Source organism: Xiphophorus maculatus, chromosome 1, assembly GCF_002775205.1.
Source record: "Xiphophorus maculatus strain JP 163 A chromosome 1, X_maculatus-5.0-male, whole genome shotgun sequence".
In the NCBI taxonomy this organism is placed as follows: domain Eukaryota; kingdom Metazoa; phylum Chordata; class Actinopteri; order Cyprinodontiformes; family Poeciliidae; genus Xiphophorus; species Xiphophorus maculatus.
In genome coordinates, this window is record NC_036443.1 from 10,131,213 (window position 1) to 10,155,293 (window position 24,081).

Below are 24,081 nucleotides of genomic sequence, written 5' to 3' on the forward strand. Positions count from 1 at the left end.
GCTGTGGCTCTCTGCAGCTCCTCCAGAGTTACCATGTGCCTCTTTTAGCATCCCTGCTCAAGATCCTCTCTGCCTGGGATGACTTTCTTTGTATTTGTTTCATACTCTTTCTATTTTCAGATGATGGATTACAGCAAACGGTGCAAAAGGAAAAGTTTGGAATATTGTTGGTTGCAAAACTGCCTGACTACAATGCACACCACACTTTCCAGATAATTTTTTTTTTTTTCCCAGTTCACAATTTAGAATAATTTTGTGTTTGTCACGTGAAACCCCAAATCTCAAATTATATCAATACTTTTCTGAGGAAGTGCAAGTCCTACATAAGTCAGATGAACCTGAGCCACCACTGTCTCAAAGATTTTTCCAATAATAAATAACCAGGTGCTATTTATTATTTATTACCATTATTCTGCTTCAAAATAAAGTCTTGTACAATGTACGTTTACCATGACCACGTCCAAAATAAACAATAAACTAACCACGAATAAACAAACATTTTTGGTTTCAAAATGACAGAATTTGGAAATGTTCTAGATGTGTGAATACCTTTTTAAGGCACAGCATATCAGAAAGTCAGTTTATTTTTCTGCCGTACTCACCTGGAGCATTTACGCTTACATACAGGATATACTTTAGCAAAGAAATCGTTCGTGAAGCAAATCACAACTTGAGAGAAACAGGCTAAGATCTGAATCAAAGTATATTGTAACACTGTCAAAATTATTGAAGTTTGCTATGATATGACAAAATGTAAAAAAAAAAAAAAAATTACAATTGCTACAAATACTTTTGGAAAGCATTGCTCCTATTTGAAATCGTGGCTGTCTTCGACAACGCTCCAAGTGATGTAGCCTGAGCATTAAATAAACCCTGCAAGCAACTGATCCAGTCTGCTAACCTAAACCCGTCTTAAAGCAGTCTGTCCAACATTTTAATGGGCAGAGTATGTCCTCAAGCTTCACATTCCGCTGAATCATATTGTCTCATCATCAATCATTGTAATACATCTTCAAAGTGAGGCTCAGTCATTAACAATAGCCTCTCTCCGCCCAGAGCCCACTTTTAATTATTTATTAATTTTTTCAAAGTGACTTCATGAGATCAGAAAGATCCAGAAAATGGTTCTGAAGGATGATTCATATATTATTAAACTTTTTTTTTTTTTTTTTTTGGTCTCCTAATCAGTGCGATGCTCCTCATCTTGGCTCCGACTTCCTCTTCCTATAATGATGCGGCTCTGACTCGAGATGATGCTGAGGCTGTGGGTACCGCTTTAAAGAAGCGGATGCTGACCACGCCCTTCCGCGAGCCACCGATAGAGGGCGCCGTTTCGATCCCAAGCAGGCCGAAAGAGCAGCAGCTTTTTACCTCACTGCCCTTCCAACAGCATCTCACCTTCAGCCGGCCACACGCACATCCGCCGACGCCCCTGACAGAGGCCACCGGAGGCAGGAGACACAAGCCGCGTCTGGAAGAGAAAACCAAACGGGGCGAAAGCGTTCAACACCAGGGCCAATTGATTTAATAATGTAGGGCTTGTTTTTGCGGTTTGACATCTAATTTAGCCTGCCCGCTTCACTGCGACACAGAAATCCCGCATAGAGCTACCGCAACCTTCTCCTCGGCTTGTCAAGATCAACCCGTCTTGTCTTCGTACCTTCCCGGACGCAAGCAGTCGACCTCTTCCGCGAGTCCGTTGCTGTTTGCGTTTTTTCTTTTCTTTTCGGCAGTCAGATCAGGCCGCATCTGCTCGTCCGTCCCCGCCCCCCCAAGCCTCAGCAGCATCTTTCCAGCAGCATCATCATCATCATCACCATCATCCTTCTCATCAACGCCACCCTCGAATCTGCGCAATGGCCGACGTACCAGCGGAGTGCAACATAAAAGTGCTGTGTCGCTTTCGCCCCCTCAACCAGTCCGAGATCGTACGCGGGGACCAGTTCCTGCCCAAATTTCAAGGGGACGACACCGTCATCGTGGGGGTGAGTGAGGATGGGGGAGCCGCTTTGTTGCAGGCCCTTCATCAATAAATCACCAGCCGGCGCGACCCATCTGTTTGGGTCGGAGCTCAGCTGTTAAACGTGATGCAGCAGCAGCAAATTACAAACGCAGCGCTCCTTTCTCTTATTCTGGTGTCTATTGCATGACAAAGCGCAAAAGTTTAGCATTCATGTGATGTTTCTGAAATGCGCACGTCGGCCTGTTGCGTCAGCTGACTGTGGTCTGCGTGGTGCTTAGATTGTTCTAGGGTTTATTTTTGTTTAAATGTTGCGATTATTGCAGCGGTTTCGTTGAAAATCATTGATTCTTATTAACGAAGAAGAAATACGGAAGCTCATCTAGTTCAGCTTTGCCTACCTTGCCTTAGTGTTAGAGGCCCTGGGTGGTGTATTGCCCCCACCCCTCTACACTGACAGTGAACACATTGCCGGGTAGCATGTTTACAGTGCAATTCAGTAGTGAATTTTGTTTTATTTTATTTTTAAAGTGCACTGAAGAAAGAAAAGATGTAACTTCTGCCATTTTAAAATTTGGGTTGATGACATCACAAGAGGCACAACAGTGAGTGAGTTCCTCATCAAGAACTACAAGCATGCAGATTTACAAACATTTAAAAGGGCCAAACTGACCATGTTCCGCTTTCATATGGCTTTGGACCCATAAAAGAAGAAGAAGAAGAAAAAACATTGTCACTGTGCACGTAAGCCATGAAGGAAGACTTTATTTTTGTCAGTTTACAATTTTTATGGAGATAAACTGTCCCAAAAACATTCAAGCATAATATCTAATCTTATTAGATTGTACATTATTATAATCAGAAATCTTTCTATGCTCTATTTTGATTTAGTCATTTTCTAACCCTTTGTGGTCCAGACAACTTTTATGAAATATGACAAATTTTGGCCCAAGCTCTTACCAAAAATAACTAACTTCTGGTTGCAGATATTATTATTATTTATTATTATTAAGTATGATCCTGGGTTAGACAGGGATTGCAGAAAATGTCACATTTGCAATAAAATATGACTTTGTAAATATAATTTTCAATTTTTGAAGATGAACTTTGGTCAACTAGTGCATCATGTGTGAATTCAAGAGCTCTCTATGGCCTCCAGGCCAGTAGGGGGCTCCAACCAGGAAGTCATAAAGTTCTCCTTTGGGTCAGGCTGGTTTTCTCTCTAAAGTAATGTTACATTTGGACAAGTATTGACCACAGGAAATTGTCTACAAAGATTACACTGATGAAAACTATCAGCAGAGGTTGCATCTTTTTTATAATAGTAATGTAGTCTGCTTAATTCTGCATAATAATACAGTTTGAGAAACAGGTTCTGATTAAAAGCATGGAATGAATCTGGCTTGGAAACAGACTGTAGTTGATAGTTTTTTCTATATTTTAGTCTATAAGTAATTTTAAAAACATGGCAATATTTTTGGAAAGTGTCTCTACTTTTTTTTGATAATTGTTTATCTCTTTAAACAGACAAAGTGTAGATGCCATATGTACTAACAAAATTAATTAACTCAGCAGAATCTTAATGTTGCATGTGCTTTACATTGTTCACTCGTGGCTGCTGCATACGTCAAACATAAAAGGGACGCAAATAAAATAGAGTGCCTAAAGACACGTTCCAAAAAATGAGAGGATAATGTTGATTTAGATTCTCCTGTATCTTTGAAACATAACATGCAGAGCGACAAACTACGGTGAAACTATATCCAGTGATGAATGCAGAGATCTCATCTTGACCTTCCTTTCCTGTGTTGGCATTAGGTTGGACACTAGAGCCAGAAACCGATCTGTGTAATTGCCTAAAGAGCAGATCAATAATCATTCAGAGACAGCATGCATTACTGCCTGACCTGGCTTTTCATGTCTCTGGCTTTTAGCATCTGTCTCCTCTTGGGTCTTCCGATAATTCTTTGTTTTTATTTTCTTGTACTGTTTCTTTAAAAAAAAATCATCCTCTTGGCTTTCTTTATTGTCTCTCTTGTCTTCCTTCATAAAAATTTAGGGAAAATTTGGTTTCCCTAACGCTTCCTTTGGAGAGTGACTGTCTCTCCCTCGTAAATCACTCTGACTTGCAGGCGGACTGCAGATGAGTCAATTTGCTAATGATGAGAAGGCTGGCCTCAGGTTCAGATGGGACAGTGATGGAGGTTACTGAGTCACTTACCAGTGTGTCTCACAAAGGCTGCCTACATTTGATGCGATTAAATAAAAAGTATATCATTCTGGATTTAAACAGCAGCATATGGATAAAAGTACTCTCAGATAAAATGACACCAGTTTAAGAGTCAGTATTTGTTTAGAAGGTCTGTATTTTACTCAGACATTAGCATCTTGCTTGGAAAGATATATAAAAAAAACAACTAGCAAAGCAAAAAAAACAAAACAAACTATTCCTGATTTATTACTTGTATGGAGAGTAGAAGTGATATTGTGCCATATGTAGAGTTTTACAAACCAAATAAATAATAACAAAATGATTTGGAGATGACATTTTAATCTGGCTTCAGTATGTAAATTTATCGATTAGCACAGGTAGCATCACCTAAACAGTCGTCTTTCCAAGCGTATTCCAGGGAATGTAGATCTTCGTCTTCTGTCTGAAATTCACAAAAAGATGCCAACATTCCCAAATCCAGCATTTCCATACCAGACAGGACAGGTTAAAACAGAGAAACTGTTTTATCCTGTTAGCCTTCCTGTTATTTGGTGCAAAACATGCTCTCTTTTGTTGGCCGAATGTACTGTAGATGTGTTGTGGAAACAGATGATTTCAACATCTCTATGTGCTGAGACATTTAATAACTGCATAAGGAAATTACTAAGTGTTGTCCATGTCAGCCAGCAGAGTTTACATGCTGTGTGTTGGTTGTTTGGACAAAGACTGTGTTTTTAACTATAGTGGTGAGTAAAAAATCAGGGCTAATGAAAGTGAAAATCCTCAAATTCCAGTCCGCATCTCATATCTCAGTCCATCTTTATAAAAAGATTACTTTAAAAAAAAAAAAAAAAATTGCAGCAGCATGTCCCTTTGCTTCTTGTACTTTATTTAGCTTCAGTTTTACTATGAAATCTACTGAAGACAGATCCACATGGTTTTGCTAAGGTTCTTTTGAGCATGGTCATGTCAGAAGTGTTAATTATAATGCGCACCTATACCGGCATGTCGGATTATCAACAAGTTGTACAGAACCTAGTGTAAAACTACAAAAAATATGTTTAGCCAAAATGTATTTTCCAAAACATTTTCTTCTCTGATGGCATTTTTAACTGTTTGCTTTGCTTTTGTTTTGCTTTGTTGCAGGGGAAGCCGTATGCATTTGATCATGTGTTTCCAACCAACACCACCCAGGAGCAAGTCTACAATACCTGTGCCAAGCAGATTGTCAAGGGTATGGTCAAACTGAGAAATATATCCACTGCTAAATCTACGCAAAATATTACAAATAATAATAATAAAAAAATAAAAATCTGACAGTCATTTATTTGTCGTTGTGTCTTTCTACGTGCAGATGTGCTCAGTGGATACAATGGCACCATCTTTGCATATGGACAAACATCCTCTGGGAAGACTCACACCATGGAGGTCCACATTATATTATATTATATTATATTATATTATATTATATTATATTATATTATATTATATTATATTATATTATATTATATTATATTATATTATATTATATTATATTATATTATATTATTTTTTGTGTTCTGTGGAGAAAATTTGATATTTCTCTTGCATGATTGACTGGCAACAGTCCGTATCTTGTTCAGCGAAAACGGTGGACAGAATAAGACAATTATAGAGAATCTAGTTAAACTGTTTTTACATTTACATGACACTATTTATCCACTGCTTTGCTTTTGGTTCTGGTTTGTTTTGTTTCTGCTCCAATAGATGGAAGCTGGACAATGGTTTTAACAGAAAATATCTATTTATATCTATTTTAACAACTGGTTATCTGTTGTCCTGAAAACAAGACAATAAAAAAATTATTTTTATCACAAATCTTGCTATTTTTATATTAAAAATTGTTATTTGTAGTGTTTTAAGAGCGTTATTGTAAAAAGAGCTTTCATCAACACTTTGATCTGGACAGTAATGGCCGTCTCACAACTTCTCAATGCTATTTTTTAATCTGTTTTTCATCTGTTTCATCTGTTTCAGGGAAAGCTGCACGACCCTCACCAGATGGGCATCATTCCTCGCATTGCTGAGGATATTTTCAATCACATCTTTGCGATGGACGAAAACCTGGAATTCCACATCAAGGTCTAATTTTAGAGTTGCTACATCTTGTGTCGTGAGCATTTCTTGTTTAGGAAGTGTGTCTTAATTAGATGTGAACTTTTTTTACCTCCTTTTTTATTTGCTGCCCCCTTTTTCTTCATTTTCTACATCAGGTCTCCTACTTTGAAATCTACATGGACAAAATCCGTGACCTGCTGGATGGTTAGTAAATAGATATTGAAAAGAGATTAAAAGAATAGTTTGCTAATGTGAAGAAGTATTTGTTTTATTTATTTTGTTTTCTTTTGGCTATAAATGTCTAAATCGAATAGATCTGATGTTATTTTCACGTTTCGTTTCTTTTAGTGACGAAGACCAACTTGTCTGTCCATGAGGATAAGAACAGGGTTCCATATGTTAAGGTTGGTAACAGAGATGCTCTATTTTCTTCCTTCTAGGTTCTAAGTGAAACACTGGCTGGATTATTTCGTTATTACGTCAACGATAACATCTCTGCCTCATTTTCTCCTCCACTTAGGGATGCACTGAGCGCTTTGTGTCCAGCCCTGATGAGGTTATGGATGTGATTGATGAAGGCAAAGCTAACCGCCATGTTGCTGTGACCAGTGAGTATCAGTACAATCCCATAAAAAACATTTATACATACTATAAGTGACGACTCTTTGAGCTTTATCACATGTTTTATATATATATATATATTTTATTTTACAATGCAACCTCAAACTTTAATAGATATTGGACTTTTATTTGATAGACCACTGCAAAGCAGGATAGACTGTGAAGAGGAGGGACAAGGATACATCATTTTCATAATATTTTATGAAAATATTTGGTTTGTAGGGATGAAAATCTGAAATTGCCATCACTCCCACCTCCTGAGTTAATACTTTGTGGGACCATGTTTTACAGCATTTGCAGTTTGTCCTTACATTTTAAAATCATGCTGTACTTTGTCTTGGTCTGTCACAGATAATCTCAATAAAACACATTGAGGTTTTTGATTGTAGTGTGACAGGATGTGTTAATCATTTTCATAATGTGACTGTTGTGAAGATCTGTATTTGAAGAAACACTGACGGCTCCCACTGTGGCCAGTGTTATTGATAATAACGTGTTATGAGTAAATGATGGTCAAGTTTCGGTGGCCCAACATGGTTCCTTGTAATGTCAGCTCCTCATTACAGGAAAAAAGGACTAGACAAATAATATGAACTGAGATTTCAGTCAAAAGTTAATCCCAGATACAGAAAAATGATATTTCAAAATATAATTTTGAAATATTTATTAAAAAAAAAAAAGAAGAAATTACAAAAGTTCTTTGTAAATTCAATCCATTCATCTTCTAAAAAGAAATAAGAGAAGAATCTGGTGCTTAAATCCTGGAATGTCAAACAGGTGAGTGAATTACTGGGATGCATGACATCCGGGATGGGAACAGGAGAGAAGAGCTGTGGGAAAGTGATGAGTGACGACACAGCAAACCTGGGCCGAACACGAAAGAAATGATTACGCAAAAAATTAAAGAATAAAGCAAGAGTCTAACACAGGGACACACAGGACAAACAACCATGCGTACACACACCAAACATGCATGCTTTCTTGATGGAAATGAAAACATGCACAAACATACCTGTATGCGGTTTGAATTTGATGAAAAGATGCAAAATTTTAAAATGCAGTATTGTGGAAAGTCAAGAAAAACAAAATTGACCCCCCAAAAATACATAAAACCAGAGCCAGAGAAAATAATACTTGAACATCCCTCCTTAAAGGTTACAACATTTTCAATAAATGGGACAATTGTGCATTTTGCTTTATTTTTGCACTTTTGTCACTTCAACCCTGCAAATTCATTTCTCTGTTCTCTAGTTGTTGTTTTTGTCTACAGGTTAGTGCAATATCACAGGCTTATAATTAAAAACGATAATTTACCTTTATTGTGTTATATTCAAGTCTATAATTATTTCAGATATCGGTGTAAACTGTTTTCAGTATAAATGCTCTTGTATTTTTGTACTTTTTCCTGCTTTGGTTACAAACAACATGCTCAAGTAGAACATTTTGTCCAATTATACACTCCCTACAACCATAAAAAAAATGATTTAAAATGTCTGTGGTTTTATTTGCTCACTCACGGTGATAAAACAAAAGGCAGACTGAAACAAAAGGGGGAAGCATCAGAGGAGCTTTGGGAATCGGTGCATTTAAGACACACAAGTCTCAGACTTACAACAATCTCCAACATGGAGGGAGCTGCACGCGAGCAGAAGCGGCTCTCAGGTTTGCTGTAAGCCGCATTCCTGTGCAGCGCCGGGTTGTCCGGTTCCCGTCGCCGCCTGCTGACTCACGGTGCTGCAGAGTGATGTTGCTGATAGCAGCCTAACGGGGCCACAGTCTGCCGACGCTGAGCTGATGCCCTCAGATATCTGCAGAGAAACCTGAACTTTCAGCCTGTGAGGCGGTTCGATCGGGAGAGTCATTTAGCAGAGTGCTGCTCATTTATCAGCGGCTCGCTGTGAAACGGGCAAATCCTCCTGCTGCGATGTTGACCGCTTTGATCGCTTTGAAACTAATTGTAGGGACATTTTTAATTATTTAAAAAACGACAGGTTACCGCTTACACTTCAAAACACTCTTTATTATGAAGAGCTTTGTGTCTTTAAATTAGATGCTTACATGGCTACCGTGTAGTAAAGATAATTAAGTTGCCTTTCATTCAAGTCTAATTACAACAGCATAATCTCAGACTCAATCACTGGCTTCTGTTTTCCAACTGTGACTGTTCCGATATGTTTTCCTTTTATTCTTTTCCAGAAAATCGATTTTTTCCATTTTAATTGGTTGGAGGGGGTCAGGAGAGGACACCATTAATGTCAGAACCCCCAAGGCAATAACTAATTTGCCCCATATAAGAATAATGTCTGTAATTGTCTATCACATAAAATCCCAATAAAAGTTGAAGTTTGTGGTTATAACCTGACAGAATGTGATAAAGTTGCAAAGGTTATGACTAATTTTACAAAGAGCTTTATCTCGGGTAATAGATAGACTGGTGGCTACACATTATAAGATATGTCAGGCCCTGCATTTGTCGACTTTCTTTATTAAAAAGTTAGTAACAATGCACCATATTTCAAATTTGTCCAGTATGGGTGCTGGTTCATCTTGTTCTTTATTTTTGTTTCCCAAACTTAAATGGATCACTTTTAGTCCCAATCGCCAAAAATCGCATTGTGATTTTCTTAAGTATTTGCTCTGTGTTATATTTTTGTCTTTCTCCAGATATGAACGAGCACAGCTCTCGCAGCCACAGCATCTTCCTGATCAACATCAAGCAGGAGCACGTGGAGACGGAGCAGAAACTGTGTGGGAAACTCTACCTGGTGGATCTGGCTGGCAGTGAGAAGGCAGGAGACACATGCAGGACCGACAAATATTCAACAACAGTGAATTCTCACCAAATTCAGAACGATGATTATTCTTCTTCGTGTTCGCGTCCCCCTCCAGGTCAGTAAGACCGGAGCTGCCGGTTCTGTCCTGGACGAGGCTAAAAACATCAACAAGTCTCTTTCCGCTCTGGGGAATGTCATCTCTGCCTTGGCTGAGGGAACGGTAACAGCATTTGTTTCTGTCTTGGTTCCCTGTTTGCCATTTCTGTTTTTCTCTGTTTTATTAAATTGCTTAATTAAAAGACAGACAAAAAAAGAGAGATTTTCTCCTCAATTGTTTTTGTATAGAAATGATCAACCTGTAAGCTGAAAGATTCAGTTTTTCCAAGGTGTTTTAGGACAGAAGAAAATGAACCAGTTTTACATTTCCATTTGTTCAGTTAGATGTGTTTTAACTCAAAGAGGAAAGAGTCTTTCTGTCCTGCTTGTTGGCTGAAGTTTTCACTCCGTCTTTTCTTTTCCTTTCCTTTCCTTTACTTTCCAGCAACACAGATTTTTTCATGAAATGCCAGAACCATACAGCATGTTGTCACATTTGTTGGCTAAATAACTGTCAGTCTGTAGCTCCTGTTTCAGGCTCTGTACTTGTTTATTTAAAATAACCAAAAAAAAAAAAAAATCAGTCTCTGTTCTTGTTCTATATCTCGCTTTTCTCCTGCTCTTTGTCATTTATTTATTTATAGTCTTTTCTCTTCTCCGATCTTTCATCTCCTGCAGAAAAGTCACGTTCCGTACCGCGACAGCAAAATGACCCGCATCCTGCAGGACTCGCTGGGCGGGAACTGTCGCACCACCATGTTCATCTGCTGTTCTCCGTCCAGCTACAACGAAGGGGAGACTAAATCAACTCTGATGTTTGGACAGCGGTAGATACACAGTCAATTCAGCTTCAACAATAAAAAAAAAGAAAGCTTGCATGAAATCGTCAAAAACTGAGCTACAGTAAATGGAAGAAGTTAAAGAAATAGGAATACATTTAAAATAACTACTTTAAATTAATGCTACTTTCATGCTAAAGTTTTAAATGTTGATTTTCTTTTGTTAGACAGTATATTTTTCTCCACTTATGTACTTACACTTTACAAAACATCTAATATTTTTCTAACTGTTAGTTAGTTTTTACAATCTAAGCTGAAAAGATTTTAAAAAACACAACTTCCCTCTGAGATTACTAATGTTTCTTTTTTCATTTTGATTCTGAAAGTCAGAGAGGCGAAGAACATGTCCTTCACTCTTCAGATTAAAATGCATTCTCTGTGTTTCTGCTAAAGAAAAGGCACAAAAAATCCTTGTGGGACAATTTTCAAATGAAGTTTGGACAATTGTTAGACTCATCCATAATGACATATTAGACATTTTATTATATAATCATGGTAAACCATAAAAAATGTTTTGCACAGGAATGAATCAGGACAGTGAAGTCTTTTGGGCATGAACTAAAATTCAAATCATTTGCTCTAGATAGAAATACCTTTTAACATTTTCCCATAAACATATTTAAATGTTGTCACATTGCAACAACAAATTGATTATATTTAAGTGTTATATTGTGTAAACCAACACAAAGTTGCACATAAATGGGAACTGGAAATAAGATATTAACTGTTTTTGTTCCTTTTCCTCACCCTGGATTTCACTCATCTCTGACCCTATGCATGTCCAAAGCATCATACTGTGATGTTACAGAATGTGGAAAGAAATTCTTATTTATATATTAATGATAAAACAGTCTTAGTAAAGCAATTCTTAATTCTAACCTGCATTTATTCCCTGTCCTTCTCCTGGTCACAGCGCCAAAACCATAAGGAACACGGCCTCCATTAACCTGGAGCTGACTGCCGAGCAATGGAAGAGGAAGTACGAGAAGGAGAAGGAGAAGAACAAGACGCTAAAGGAGACAATTCAGAAACTGGAGACGGAGCTCAACCGCTGGAGAAACGGTGCGATTAAGTGCCGTCCTCTCTTCCAATCAGGCCGTCGTTTTGGCTGCATAAGTTCTGATCAGACCCGAGATGCTACATCGTGTCTTCTGCTTCGTAGGAGAGGACGTACCTGAGACTGAGCGGACCACGTCAGACATGGTGACTCGCATCGAGACCGTGGAGGAGCGCCCCATTCTGGACAACGACACCTCCTCCATTGTGGTTCGCATCTCCGAAGAGGAGCGGCAGAAGTATGAAGAAGAGATCCGCAAGCTGTACAAGCAGCTGGATGACAAGGTTGAAACCCACAAACTAAAACAGTGCAGCGTCAGTTAGTTGCTATGTAAACTATGTTAGTTTTATGTTTGAGTAGACGTGCAAAGCTGCCCTCAGAATTGGTATTTAAGACTGATTATGTCCATCCAACTAAACTAGGGAGCATCAGTCAGAGAGACCAACAAGATCTGTGTGACTCTATACACATTTGAGTCCAATGATTCAATTTTTTGTAATTTTGCTACATTTTACTGTCAACAAACTGGGGCCCAACGTGGGGCTCGAACCTACGACCCTGAGAGTAAGAGTCTTGCTCTACCAACTGAGCTAGTCGGGCTCAGGCAGGTATTTTCAACATTTCAAGGGTCAATATTCATGATATCATGTTCGTTCCAGGATGATGAGATCAACCTGCAGTGTCAGCTGGTGGAGAAACTGAAGCAGCAAATGCTGGACCAGGACGAGGTGAGAAAACGTTCCCAAATGTCCTAAATGATCCGATTCTGCCTTTAGCTCTCAATACGTTCTGTTGTATCTTTTACCATCTTCATGCCGGCAGCTCCTGGCCTCGTCCCGGGGAGACGGGGACAAGGTTCAGGCTGAGCTCGGCAGGCTGCAGGTGGAGAGCGACTGCGCCAAGGCCGAGGTGAAGGAGGTCCTTCAGGCTCTGGAGGAACTGGCCATTAACTACGATCAGAAGAGCCAGGAGGTGGAGGAGAAGGGCCTGCAGAACCAGCTGTTGGCCGACCAGCTGTCCCAGAAAATGGTACGTTTCACTGTGACGCAATTGGTGGAGGGAGTCAGATAGAAGGAGAACCGAGCTGAGAGGCTGGAGGGGGAACAGAAGGTCCATTCTGGCCACGCTGCAACAAAGAGACAAGCAACTGTTACAGTAACACAATTTCAGTGGGTGGAAAGCAGTGCAGAAATTTTATGAAATTTAAATATTGGATTAGAAAAATCTGTTTATATTTTAGATATGTGGAAGCTGTGTTTGTACTTCTGTTAGTTTTTTTTTTTTTAAATGAACGTTTGTAAAGAAACGTAAAGCAATTTCACCGTCTTTGCAAAATTATCAGTTTTTTAGTAATAATCTTTGTTACTTTTCACCATAATGCCTCTATGGTAAGTGATTCTGGTAATAACTCAGCGATCCCGAGTCTGTTGCTTTGTTCAAAGCCCAGTCTGGACCTTTTTTTGAAATTACGGTCATTTTTATCAAGTCTGCAGACCCATCACTCACTATTATAACAAGTATCTAAATACAATTTCCTGGCTGGAAAGATGTCCATTCTAGCTCTACGGTTGACTTGTGTGCTTCTCCTTTTCCCCCCCAGGCGAGTCTGATGGAGCTGGAGGCGGAGCTGTCCCGTATGCAGGAGGTGAGCGGTCAGCAGAGGAAGCGCATCGCCGACGTCCTTAATGGACTCATGAGGGACCTCAGCGAGTTCAGCACCATCGTCGGGAACGGAGAGATAAAGCTGGTGAGCACAACTGCAGAACTGGAAGTTCAGAAACGCTCAGGTTTCATGTGGAGGTTATGGAGGCAGATTACCTTAAAAAGTCTTAAACTCAATTATCTCAGTTACAGGCTTCAGTAGACTAAGGTTCTCCATGATAGATTTTATTTCAGTCATACATCTACAATCATCCTTTTTGTTTTTTTTTGGAAAATGCTCTGTGGTGTTAATTTGTTTTATGTGCTGGAGTTTTGCCTCAGGAATTTGGTTGTTGTTCCCCTAGTTTGCAAAAAAAAAAAAAAAAATCCCAATCCTTCAGATTTTGAGGACAGTTCTTGATTCTTTTTGAGTTCAGAGATTTTTTATGTCAAATTTAGTTCTGACTCATCCCTTCCAAAACTTACTTCTTCCCTTCATGAAATGTTTCTTTAGTGGGTTTGTGTTCTGACTTGCCGTGAAGCAACTTCAGCTTTGTCGCAGACGACTGTTAAGTTTTGGATAAGAACATGTAGAACTGTTCATGTTTAGAAAAGCTCAGGTTTTATTTATAGGAAAGTAACCCTTTCACTTTGGGTTACAACGTTCTTTTGTTTTTAGCAAACATATCTTGTAAACAGTGGCCCAAAACTTCAAATTTAGTTCCCCAACTGAACAATTTATTCAATTTTTCACTGTAAATATAGTTCTTAAACCAAAATCATAATAGTAGAATTAAAAAAAAAGTTTTATACTGAAGTAACTATAATTAACTGAGAGAAATTTTGTTGTGATTGCCTTCTCTTTGTCCTGGTGTAAAATTGGACGAAAACCCGTTCATGTTTGTTCGCGTAGCCTGTGGAAATCAGCGGCGCCATCGAGGAGGAGTTCACCGTGGCCCGCCTCTACATCAGTAAGATCAAGTCGGAGGTGAAGAGCATGGTGAAGCGATGCCGCCAGCTGGAGAACATGCAGCTGGAGTGCCACCGCAAGATGGAGGAGACCGGCCGGGAGCTCTCCTCCTGCCAGCTCCTCATCTCTCAGGTGCCAACGCATGTAAATGTTGAATTAAAATAAAGAGGAATAAACTGAAAAAAAGAAAAACCTGGACAGATGGTTGAAGGGGTGGAAGGGTCTTCACGGTTCATGCTGTTGTTCGTGTTTTCTGTTCGTGCAGCATGAGGCTAAGATCCGCTCTCTGACTGAGTACATGCAGAGCGTGGAGCAGAAGAAGAGGCAGCTGGAGGAAAGCCACGACTCCCTGACCGAAGAGCTGGCTAAGCTGCAGGAGCAGGGTAACAGGCAGCACAGAGATCAGGAAAACCTGTCAGCAAAAGAAATTCTGCTTTCTCGCTTCATGTGGCTTTTTTTTTCCTTTTTGCTTGTTTGCCACTGAACTTACAGATAACGCTGTGCTTGAGGAGAAAGATGGAGAAAAGGGTGAGATCGAGGATGGAAATACGAAGGTAACAAAGATTTTACCTTGTGCGTTTAGGAGAAAGTTGGTGTTCTTTCCTGTAAGAAGGTTTTATTTTTATTGCTATTGCAACATGACTTTTATACCATTCTTAATTATGATCTGAGGATGGAATTAAAAACTTTTGTTCACGCAAAAGGAAAATTTGGAGTTCTTAGACCAATTTCTTTTAAGATTTATATCTTAATCTTAAGATTTATATCTTAATTCCTTTAAACCTCAAATAAGTTTGACTCAAATGACACTCCTGAGCTTCACCTGCAAAAAAACTACACCAGATGTTTTGATTTAAGTGTGTAACGTACAGACAGCACAGACATGGTCTATTGTGAGTCAGCATCTTTTAATGCGCGTGGTTTTCCCAACTTCCAGAAAGCGCTTCGTCAGCAGGGGGAATCTCACCGCGGCCTCCATCACAAGCAGCTCGCCCGCCTGCGGGATGAGATCAACGAGAAGCAGAGGGTCATCGATGAGCTCACCGAGTCTGTCATCATCTATTTTTCTTTTACCAAAAGATTGTCTTCCATCCAATCTTTTATTTTAAATAGTTATTTGCTATTTTACCTGTGTTTCACATTGAAGGAACTGTGATTGAATTTATTTTTCGTTTCCCAAAACTTCAGTCGCAACTCCAAGCTGGAGCTGGAGCTGGCTCAGGTGCGTGCCGACTTCGATCGCCTGAAGAGTCAGGACAGCTGCAAGAGCGAGCGCCTGGAGGAGCTTTCGTACGTATCTGGGAGTTTCAGTTTCACTAAAGCTAGATTCGGATTAAAGTCATAATCCTGATGTTCATGAAAAAAGAAATGGAAAAAGAAAAAATCATGACCATTTAGGATGTACATGAGCATTTATACATATGTGAGGTCAGAGGGGATTGATCTGAGTTTTTTTCCAGCCAGGACCTGAGAACTGAACGGATGCTTTTACTGCTTTTTGTTAGATTCCTGCATGAGCGCCATGAGCAGACCAAACAGGACCTGAAGGGTCTGGAGGAGACTGTTGTGAGTAAAACAGACACGACTCTCCATCTACTTACAACTCCCAGAGTGTCTCCCTGAAGGACGACACTGTATACGTTTTGCATAACAGAGAAATAGTTGTTTTTACCGCAGGTCTGCAAGACCAAAACAATGCATTTTTTTAATCTAGCAGTTTTGTAGTTTTTACAAGCTTTTCTTGTAAAAACTACAAGAACTACATCAGTCCTCAATTGTTGTCATCTGGGCAGACAACAGTCGTGTGATTGGTCCAAATTTTGAATTGGGCGAGGTTCACACGCTGAAATGCTGCGGTGAGAGAGACTTATGAAGACTTTCCAGAGGCTCTGCACTTGAGTTCTCTCTTATGGAGCATCTGTAGACTTTAACCATCTTTCCGTCTTCCAGGCCCGCGAACTCCAGACCCTCCACAACCTGCGCAAGCTGTTCGTTCAAGACCTCACGTCGCGGGTTAAAAAAGTAAGGAACTCAGCACTCAAGAAACCCGTGAGCTGCACGCGTCTCACAAAGACTTGCGAACATATTCATACGTCCTGAAATTCTTTACATTTTGCCACATTACGATGACAGATTGCACATTTTTTTTTACTTGAAAACGATGTGATAGATCAACACAAAGTAAGGTATGATGGAAGGAAAAGGATTCATGGTTTGAATATTTTCATTTTTAAAACATAAATATGAAAAGCAGCAGCTCAAGTGGGAGAAAAGACTGCTGACATGCTTTATGGGAAACAAAGGCAATATTAAATGAAAATAACTGACCTCTAAATCTCTAAACACATTACAATCCTGAATAAAAAAAACTATTTTAAAGGCTGAAACTGTGGCACAAAACAATGATAATATGTTTTTTTTATTAAAAAAGGATGCAAACTATTAATTGTTTATCTTCCACTTTTCAGTTATGCTTACTTACTGATGTGACAAAATGTAAAACCTAACGCAGTATGAACTTTTGACTTTTTGAATATTTTTACACAAATATTAAAAATATACTGTATATTGTCATAAACAGACAATCCATCAGCTCCCCCGTTAAGAAACTTTCCCTTTTGATTTTCTCTTGTTTTGCTTTATTTTTTATTTCTGTCTCTGCAGAGTTCCGAAATGGAGCCTGATGATAGCGGGGGGTCTAGCACCCAGAAGCAGAAGATTTCCTTTCTTGAGAATAACCTGGACCAACTTACAAAGGTTCACAAACAGGTGAGAAGCGCCTAGAAATGAGACGGGTTGTAATAATAAGCAACGTGATCCTGTAGATTGGAATTACAGCTAAGAGAAGACATACAACATTAATACAGCAGGGTTATTATGATACATTATTGCTATTTTTTACAAACACACAAGTAGATGAGTTTGAAACTAATAAATGAAGATCTCTGTGAACTATTTGTTTATATTGGTTCTGTGCCTTTAAATCGGTTGTATTTCATCCTGTTTTCGGTTTCTCTCCCCCCCCCCAGCTGGTTCGTGACAATGCAGATCTGCGTTGTGAGCTTCCAAAGCTGGAGAAACGTCTTCGGTCTACTGCTGAGAGAGTTAAGGCCCTGGAGACTGCACTGAGGGACGCCAAAGAGGGCGCCATGATGGACCGCCGCCGCTACCAGCAGGAGGTGGATCGGATCAAGGAGGCCATGAAGTCTAAAATCGCGCTAAGGCGCCCCCATGCTGCACAGATCGGTACAGTTCTCTCACTTATCCTTCGCAGCACTCAACCGTGACGGTGTGACTGCGAACAGATGACAAATCTCATGTGGCGCTTGTCATTCCAACAGCAAAACCAGTGAGACCAAAGCAGGTGCCTGTCTGCTCTCCCACCAACCCGTTCTACGCCTACATCCGGGCCACCGAGCACACCAACGCCTACAGCAACGCCCTCTTCCAGGGCAGCATGACACCCAAGAGCTCCTCCAGCATCGACTGCAACCTGAACTCTGTGCAGAGCAACACGTGAGTTAAATACTCCCTCAATCTACGCCGTCTTTGACTGGAGCACTTAAACGTTTTTCCATATTTCTCCATGTTTAAACCAGAAACTGCAAAGTCGCCTGCGTTGAATGTGACAGACCAACACAAAGGTGGTAATTGTGAAGCAGAAGGAGAACGCATGATATTAGAAACATTGTTTATGAAAGTAAAGCACATTTAAATAAAGAGGTTCAACCAACGTGCTGCTGTTTAGCATATGGAATAAAATATGTGACACCAATGTTTGTAAGAATGTTTTTATAAGAGACTAATGTTAGAGATTCAAGAATGGGGCAGAGCTTCACTGTCCAGTAGATAAACAACTGAAAACATGCAGACACAGAAACAATGAAATCCCTTATTCATGTTTTAGAATGGCCCAGTCAAAGTCCAGCCATAAATCCTCATGGAATATATATGATAAAACTTGAAAACTGTTCTTATTAGAACTTTCAGACTTTCAGAAATATTCCAGTAGCTTGTGTTGGTCTGTCAGGACAGCTGAATCAGCAAAATACTCTGAAGTTAGTGGTGATTATGTGACAAAATACTATCAGATACAAGGTACTACTTTGTAATACCTTGTACATAAAGACGCACAGAATCAAACGAGCTGATTTTGTGCTGTGAAATGAAGAGATCTCGCAGGTTACCTCGTTTAGTTGCAACGTTTTGCTGTTTGGCAGAGTTTCCACAGCTCTGGGCTACAGAGCAGGGAGATATAATGGAGATGTGCTGGAGTCCTACCCACTCAACATTGACAACGGTAAAATAAATAAACAAATAAATATCTCAACTGTTGTGGAGCTCTAATTGTGTTTTCACATCTTCTTAAACTCCTGATTTTTCTCCAACAGGAAACAGCATCAATGAAACCAGAGACATAAATGACAACAGGTGAGAGCTCAAAGAAAATATTCACCGTTTTATTCCCGTAAAACAACAACAAAGGTTTTTAATCTTTTTTTTTTTGTTGACGGCTTTATTAAAAGTCAGTCAGCTGACCTTTACGCAGCATTGTTCAGATGAAACACACAATGTTTTTGTGTCTGCTTCATCAGAAGTGACGTTCACTGTGGCAGCGAGGTGGACGACTCAAACAGGCACAACAGCATGCAGCAGCAGCAGCAGCAGCCGCAGACTGCTTCAAGTTGTAAGTTTATATGAATGTAACCTTTAATCTAACAACCACATACCTGATCCCTCACTCACTTAGAATTTTAGATTTTGTTGCATCCACGCACTTCACTTTCTGCATAAAGTGATATTAAAGGACAGAATTCCTGATGTTGTCCAACTAAATACTTTTCCCCTCTCAGCTATCAATGTAAATAAAACTGCAGTGGATGCAAACCCAGTAGAAAAAATACTTCTGTTCTGTGTTTGGTTTGGCTTTTGCCACTAAAATTAAATCTTGTTGTTTGTTTATTGAAATTGTAGCTTTTTCTCCCCCCCATCACAATTATTCTACTAAAATCGATGACATTATGTGGAAATATTGAAACAACATTTAAAATATCAGCCAGGATGCTAAAGCTTGGGCACAGATTGATATTCTGTGCCCAAATGGGCCAAAATTCCAGCGAACTATAGTAAGAAGCTTGTGGAAGAATAAAAATATCACCAAAATGATGCAGTATAAAGGCACTTTGATGAATTATTAAGGAAATGTGTGTAAGACTAAATGAAATTGCATGCCTTCTCTTAAGCTAAAAAGCTCTTTATTATTTTGAGTAAGCACAAACTTAATATTTAATATTTAAATATTAAGTATGAACTGTATTACTCTGAAGAAAATATCGCTGTTCTAAAGAAAATATAGCATACTGGTGAAGAGTTTTTCTTTCATAGCTTAAAAAAAATAATTTTATGCATTAGATTCACATACATTAAGCAAGAGAAAGTAATCGAAGACTATAATGCATCTAGAAAAAATGTGTTTCTGTGGTCTAATGAGGTCTTACATGCACTTAAACATTCTGGGATTTTGTATTTTTTGTGTGCTAGTTTGAGACATAAAGAGATTTCTCTGATAGGGACTAATGACGGGCATTTACTTCTCTCTTCAAGTAAAGCAATAGGCTAAATTAAATGTGTTTCTCTGAGATTTAAACTGGAAAAAAATACAGGTTGCAAAACAAAACTCAGTCCAACATAAAACTACCCAAATTAAATGATTATTTAATGTTCCTTCCTGTTATTAATCTCTATTTAATTGTCTTTGCAGAGCTCAACCAAACACTGTAACCCTTGCAGGACCCTCCCGTTTCGTTTGCATGCAGCCTCTGTGACCTCCGTCCACCGCATCACCACTGAAGATGAAGATGAAGAACCGTAGCCTTGTGGTAGATGAAGCCCCCTCCGGTTCCCACGGTGACCTTTCTTGCTCTCTGTTTTGGGCTTCAGTCCCTTCCGGTTCAGCCAGTGCTGAGCATATTCTCTCAGGCTCTGCTTTATTCAGACAGCCTAATCGCAGATGAATCTAAATTATTGATCCGTGAGTTCATCAAGATATCACTGCCTGAGGTGGCTGAACCGAACTAGGACTGGACCCAGATTGCTCGATGCTCACACTTTGTAAATAGTAGTGCTGTATACTCCTGTAGTTCTTTTTCTTCTTTTTGTTTTTGACCAACAACTGTTTGTCCAAATTGCCACACTTGCTCTGCCCCCTTGTGCATATTTTTTTCGCCACGCGGGTTTAAAAAGAAAAAAATGGGAGTGACCATGAATCTTTTATTCTGTCGTGAATAAGAGCATATACCAGTCGGCTGACACCTCAGTCTTTTTGTGCATGCCGCTTAAGTTTCCTGGCCAAGCTTTCAAATCTCTCTGCATGTGTCCTATATGAAGCTGGTGACGGATGCAAGAAACGAGAAAGGAGAGAGGGATGATTTCCCTCAGTCCAGATCTTGGTGTCAGTGCTGTATGTTTCCTATCTCAAAGTAAATCTCAGTGCAGATTTAAATCATTGTAAATTTAAAAAAAAAAGGGAAAAACACAACAAATATTCGAGTGAATCCCAGCTCAGACTCGCAGTTGCATTGAGTGGATCTCGACTGATTGCTTTGATAATGCTGCAGCCGTACGATGGCCGTCCTTACATTCCCTGCACCGCTCGCACACTTCCATATCCCCTTTACCGAGCCTTAACATCAACTGATACTTCACAGTCAATTGAACTCGCTGGCATTTGCATAAAGTACATTTTTAATTACTACCTCTAGAGCAGCTTGTTGTTGATGAATATCTTTCTTTTCAAATGCTAATTAAAAAAAGCTGATGCTAGAGTTTCTACAGACAGTTGTAACTTTAGAATAAGAGTACGTATAAGTAGATTTTGACGTATTAACCATAGCTGTAGTTTTCGTCTCATGCCGGTTCATAAAAAAATAAAAACAGTTTTATTTCCTCAGAGCTTGGCCGATGCAATGGTGTTTGCAAAAACAGCCTATTCAGCTTTAAAAAGACACCATGAAACTTTGTTGTCATTCTTTGTCACAAGATTTGACTTTAGATTTTTGCGTACATCCACTCCCAAATGTGCAGAAAAGCAGAGGCAGGTTTTTGGGTTTTTTTTTTTTTACATTTGACATATGGGCAGTTGCCCAGGACGGCATTAGAAAACGAGCGCACAAACACCATATCCACTATGTAACCTATTTATCTGTTTGTCGCGTTCTTAACAAGTTTTCTATCATTTTCTTACATGTGCAATTAAATGAAAATTGGTACCTCCACGTTGTGGCCAGTCCTGCTCGCATTGGGACAAAAGGGTTTGTCTGCTGTTGGTCACTTTGTGGCCATATGGGCACGAGCTGTTCTGTGACGCCTTGTTTTCCTAAAGTGGTTGGGTGCTAAGTTTGGCTTTGCACGACTGGGGAATGAAACTGGAACCGTTTCCATGGGTGTTTGTATCATGGAAAGCAGAATCGAAAGGGAGGAAGTAGCAGTGGATGTGGGGGGCGGCAGAAGGAAGTGAAGTTTCCTTTAGAGACAGTATGGAAGCTGTTACTGGGGACCGAAACATTTAATGCTTCAGGTTTTATTCCCGACTGAGCAGCCACTAGTCTGGGACTTTTTGAAGACGTTGTGTGTCCTGTTGTTGTTCTTCTGCAAAATCCTGACCAGCCAATCAGGATAGAGGAAAGCAGCACTTCATATAAGTGGGAAACAAGTAGGTGTTTGCTGTGAATCATTGTCTCAAAAAGGAAAGGAAAGAGTTAAAAGGAAAAGTGAGCAGCTAAACACCCAACCACCTTCTGTCTTCTTCAGTAAATCTGACAGAACTTTAGAGTTTAATTAGCCAAATACACACACAAAAAAACAAAAAGCAGATTTAACAATGCTCAAACATTTATCCCGTGTAAATTCCTCCGTTCTTTTTCATCAAATTACCGCTCGATCTGATGCTCTTGCTGGCATTAATAACATCTCAGGGCTTATTACACGCATAATCAAAGCAGGCATACATCACCGCCATTGTCTTCCTCCTGAGCTATGTGATTGCTGATGAACAATCAATCCGATCAGTATCAGTGTATCCTCCTTCAGTCTAAGCAAAAGAGCGAGGTGACTCGTAAGATTGGAAAAGATATGTACATAAATCCAAATAAACACGCCTCCGTTCTAACTCATAGCCTTTCAACCCTGCAAACCTTCAATCTTATATCATATTTACATTTTTTTAATAGATCTGCATTAGAAAGATTGTGTAATATGTCATCATCTGCTGTTACACTGTCTGAACTCAACATATGTACGATACATGTGCTATATATTGGTAAACCTGTAAGTAAAAAGGCGCATCATGACATAGTAGGATGCACGCTGACCTCTGTTCAGAGAAATGCTCCTTTTATTTGTTTCTGTATGCTTCTAATTGTAGTGTCGACATGACTATGTGAAGAGTCACCTTGCAGAATATCTGTAAATATAGATTCATCACTATGCTGTATGTAAATCTGTGTGTTGTAGTAAAAAAGTTCAATAAAACTGTAAAAACGGTGATTTGGTGTCGTTCTTGTTCACGCCGTGGTGTGGATGCTGCACGATGAATGTGAGAACAGATGGAAATGGCGCCATCTCGTGGTTCATATGGTTAAGGTGCAAAACTTTCAGATTTTATTGAATGAACTAGGAAATACTGTCATTTCTCCTTTCTGGGTAATTACTTTGTAGAGCCACTGTATGTAGTCTCATTCAGCTTTACACTATAAGAAATGGATTCTTTCCAGTTTAAGGTCAATGAGGTTGAATGAGTACAACTTGTGATCATCAATTTTCAGGTCGGCCCACAAATTTTGATACGTTTTTAGGTCTGGACTCACAAACTGAATGATCTAACCCAGGGGTCTCAAGCTCCAGTCCTCGAGGGTCGCAGTCCTGCAACTTTTAGATGTGCCTCTGCTGCACCACCTGAACAGAATAATTAGGTCATTAAGGCTCTGGAGAACTGATCTACACAAGGAGGAGGTAATTAAGCCATTTCATTCCAGTGTTTTGTACCTGTGGCACATCTAAAAACTGCAGGGCAGCGGCCCTCGAGGACTGGAGTTTGAGACCCCTGATCTAAGCTCTTATTTTGTATCTCTGACAGGATGTTTAGTATCACTGAACCTCAGTCTCAACCTTTTTTTTTTTTTTTTGCTGGCTGTAACATTTTCTAACAGGATTGCTCTTTCTTTCGCTCCACCCATTCCCCACCGACTCTGACCAGCTACCCAGGGGTGTCAAACTCCAGTCCTCAAGGGCCGGTGTCCTACAGCTTTTAGATGTGCCACAGGTACAAACCACTGGAACGAAATGGCTTAATGACCTCCTCCTTGTGTAGATCAGTTCTCCAAAGTCTTGCTAATGACCTAATTATTCTATTCAGATGTGGTGCAGCAGAGGCACAACTAAAAGTTGCAGGACATTGGCCTTTGAAGACTGGAGTTTGACACCTGTGAGCTACCCTGTCCCTGTTGAAGAAAAGCAAAGCATGATGCTGCCATCACGATGTTTCGCCATGGCGATGTGTTCACATGTGTAGCTTAGTTTTCTGAATTAATTCTTTTGCATACAAATCAAGTCAAAGCAAACATTTGTTCTGCTCAGCTAACTTTTAAAAACAGCCTTAGCGCAGTGAGACATTATCTATGTTCGTAGCGAAGGGTTAAAAATATCGTCACACAAACAGAGGGACTCCTTGTCATCTGGAAAATGCAGTTATTGCACATTTTCCAGTTCATACAGGGTTTCTTGAAATGCCTAAACAGAAATTTGCAAGTCCTTTCAG

At 39.6% G+C, this 24,081-nt stretch overlaps 1 protein-coding gene across 1 annotated transcript; it reads left to right on the forward strand.

Moving 5' to 3' along the window:
- Window positions 1-1,353: 1,353 nt before the first annotated feature.
- On the forward strand, window positions 1,354-22,808 carry LOC102231314 (kinesin heavy chain-like). Its single transcript, XM_005800153.2, has 29 exons — window positions 1,354-1,985; window positions 5,319-5,406; window positions 5,527-5,600; window positions 6,189-6,293; window positions 6,425-6,473; window positions 6,618-6,673; window positions 6,790-6,877; window positions 9,555-9,679; window positions 9,780-9,884; window positions 10,439-10,587; window positions 11,513-11,661; window positions 11,762-11,940; window positions 12,316-12,384; window positions 12,479-12,685; window positions 13,257-13,403; window positions 14,211-14,399; window positions 14,533-14,650; window positions 14,760-14,821; window positions 15,205-15,314; window positions 15,456-15,557; window positions 15,773-15,833; window positions 16,218-16,289; window positions 16,932-17,036; window positions 17,297-17,513; window positions 17,609-17,783; window positions 18,488-18,567; window positions 18,659-18,698; window positions 18,863-18,954; window positions 20,029-22,808. Coding segments are annotated over exons 1-29 (3,144 nt in total). The 5' UTR covers window positions 1,354-1,856; the 3' UTR covers window positions 20,031-22,808.
- Window positions 22,809-24,081: the final 1,273 nt, after the last annotated feature.

Coding starts and splice junctions, on each gene's coding strand:
- LOC102231314 (XM_005800153.2), top strand. CDS start 1,857: ATGGCCGACGTACCAGCGGAGTGCAACATAAAAGTGCTGTGTCGCTTT. Junction 9,885..10,438: donor CTGCCTTGGCTGAGGGAACG/GTAACAGCATTT, acceptor CATCTCCTGCAG/AAAAGTCACGTTCCGTACCG. Junction 17,037..17,296: donor TTACAAAGGTTCACAAACAG/GTGAGAAGCGCC, acceptor CCCCCCCCCCAG/CTGGTTCGTGACAATGCAGA.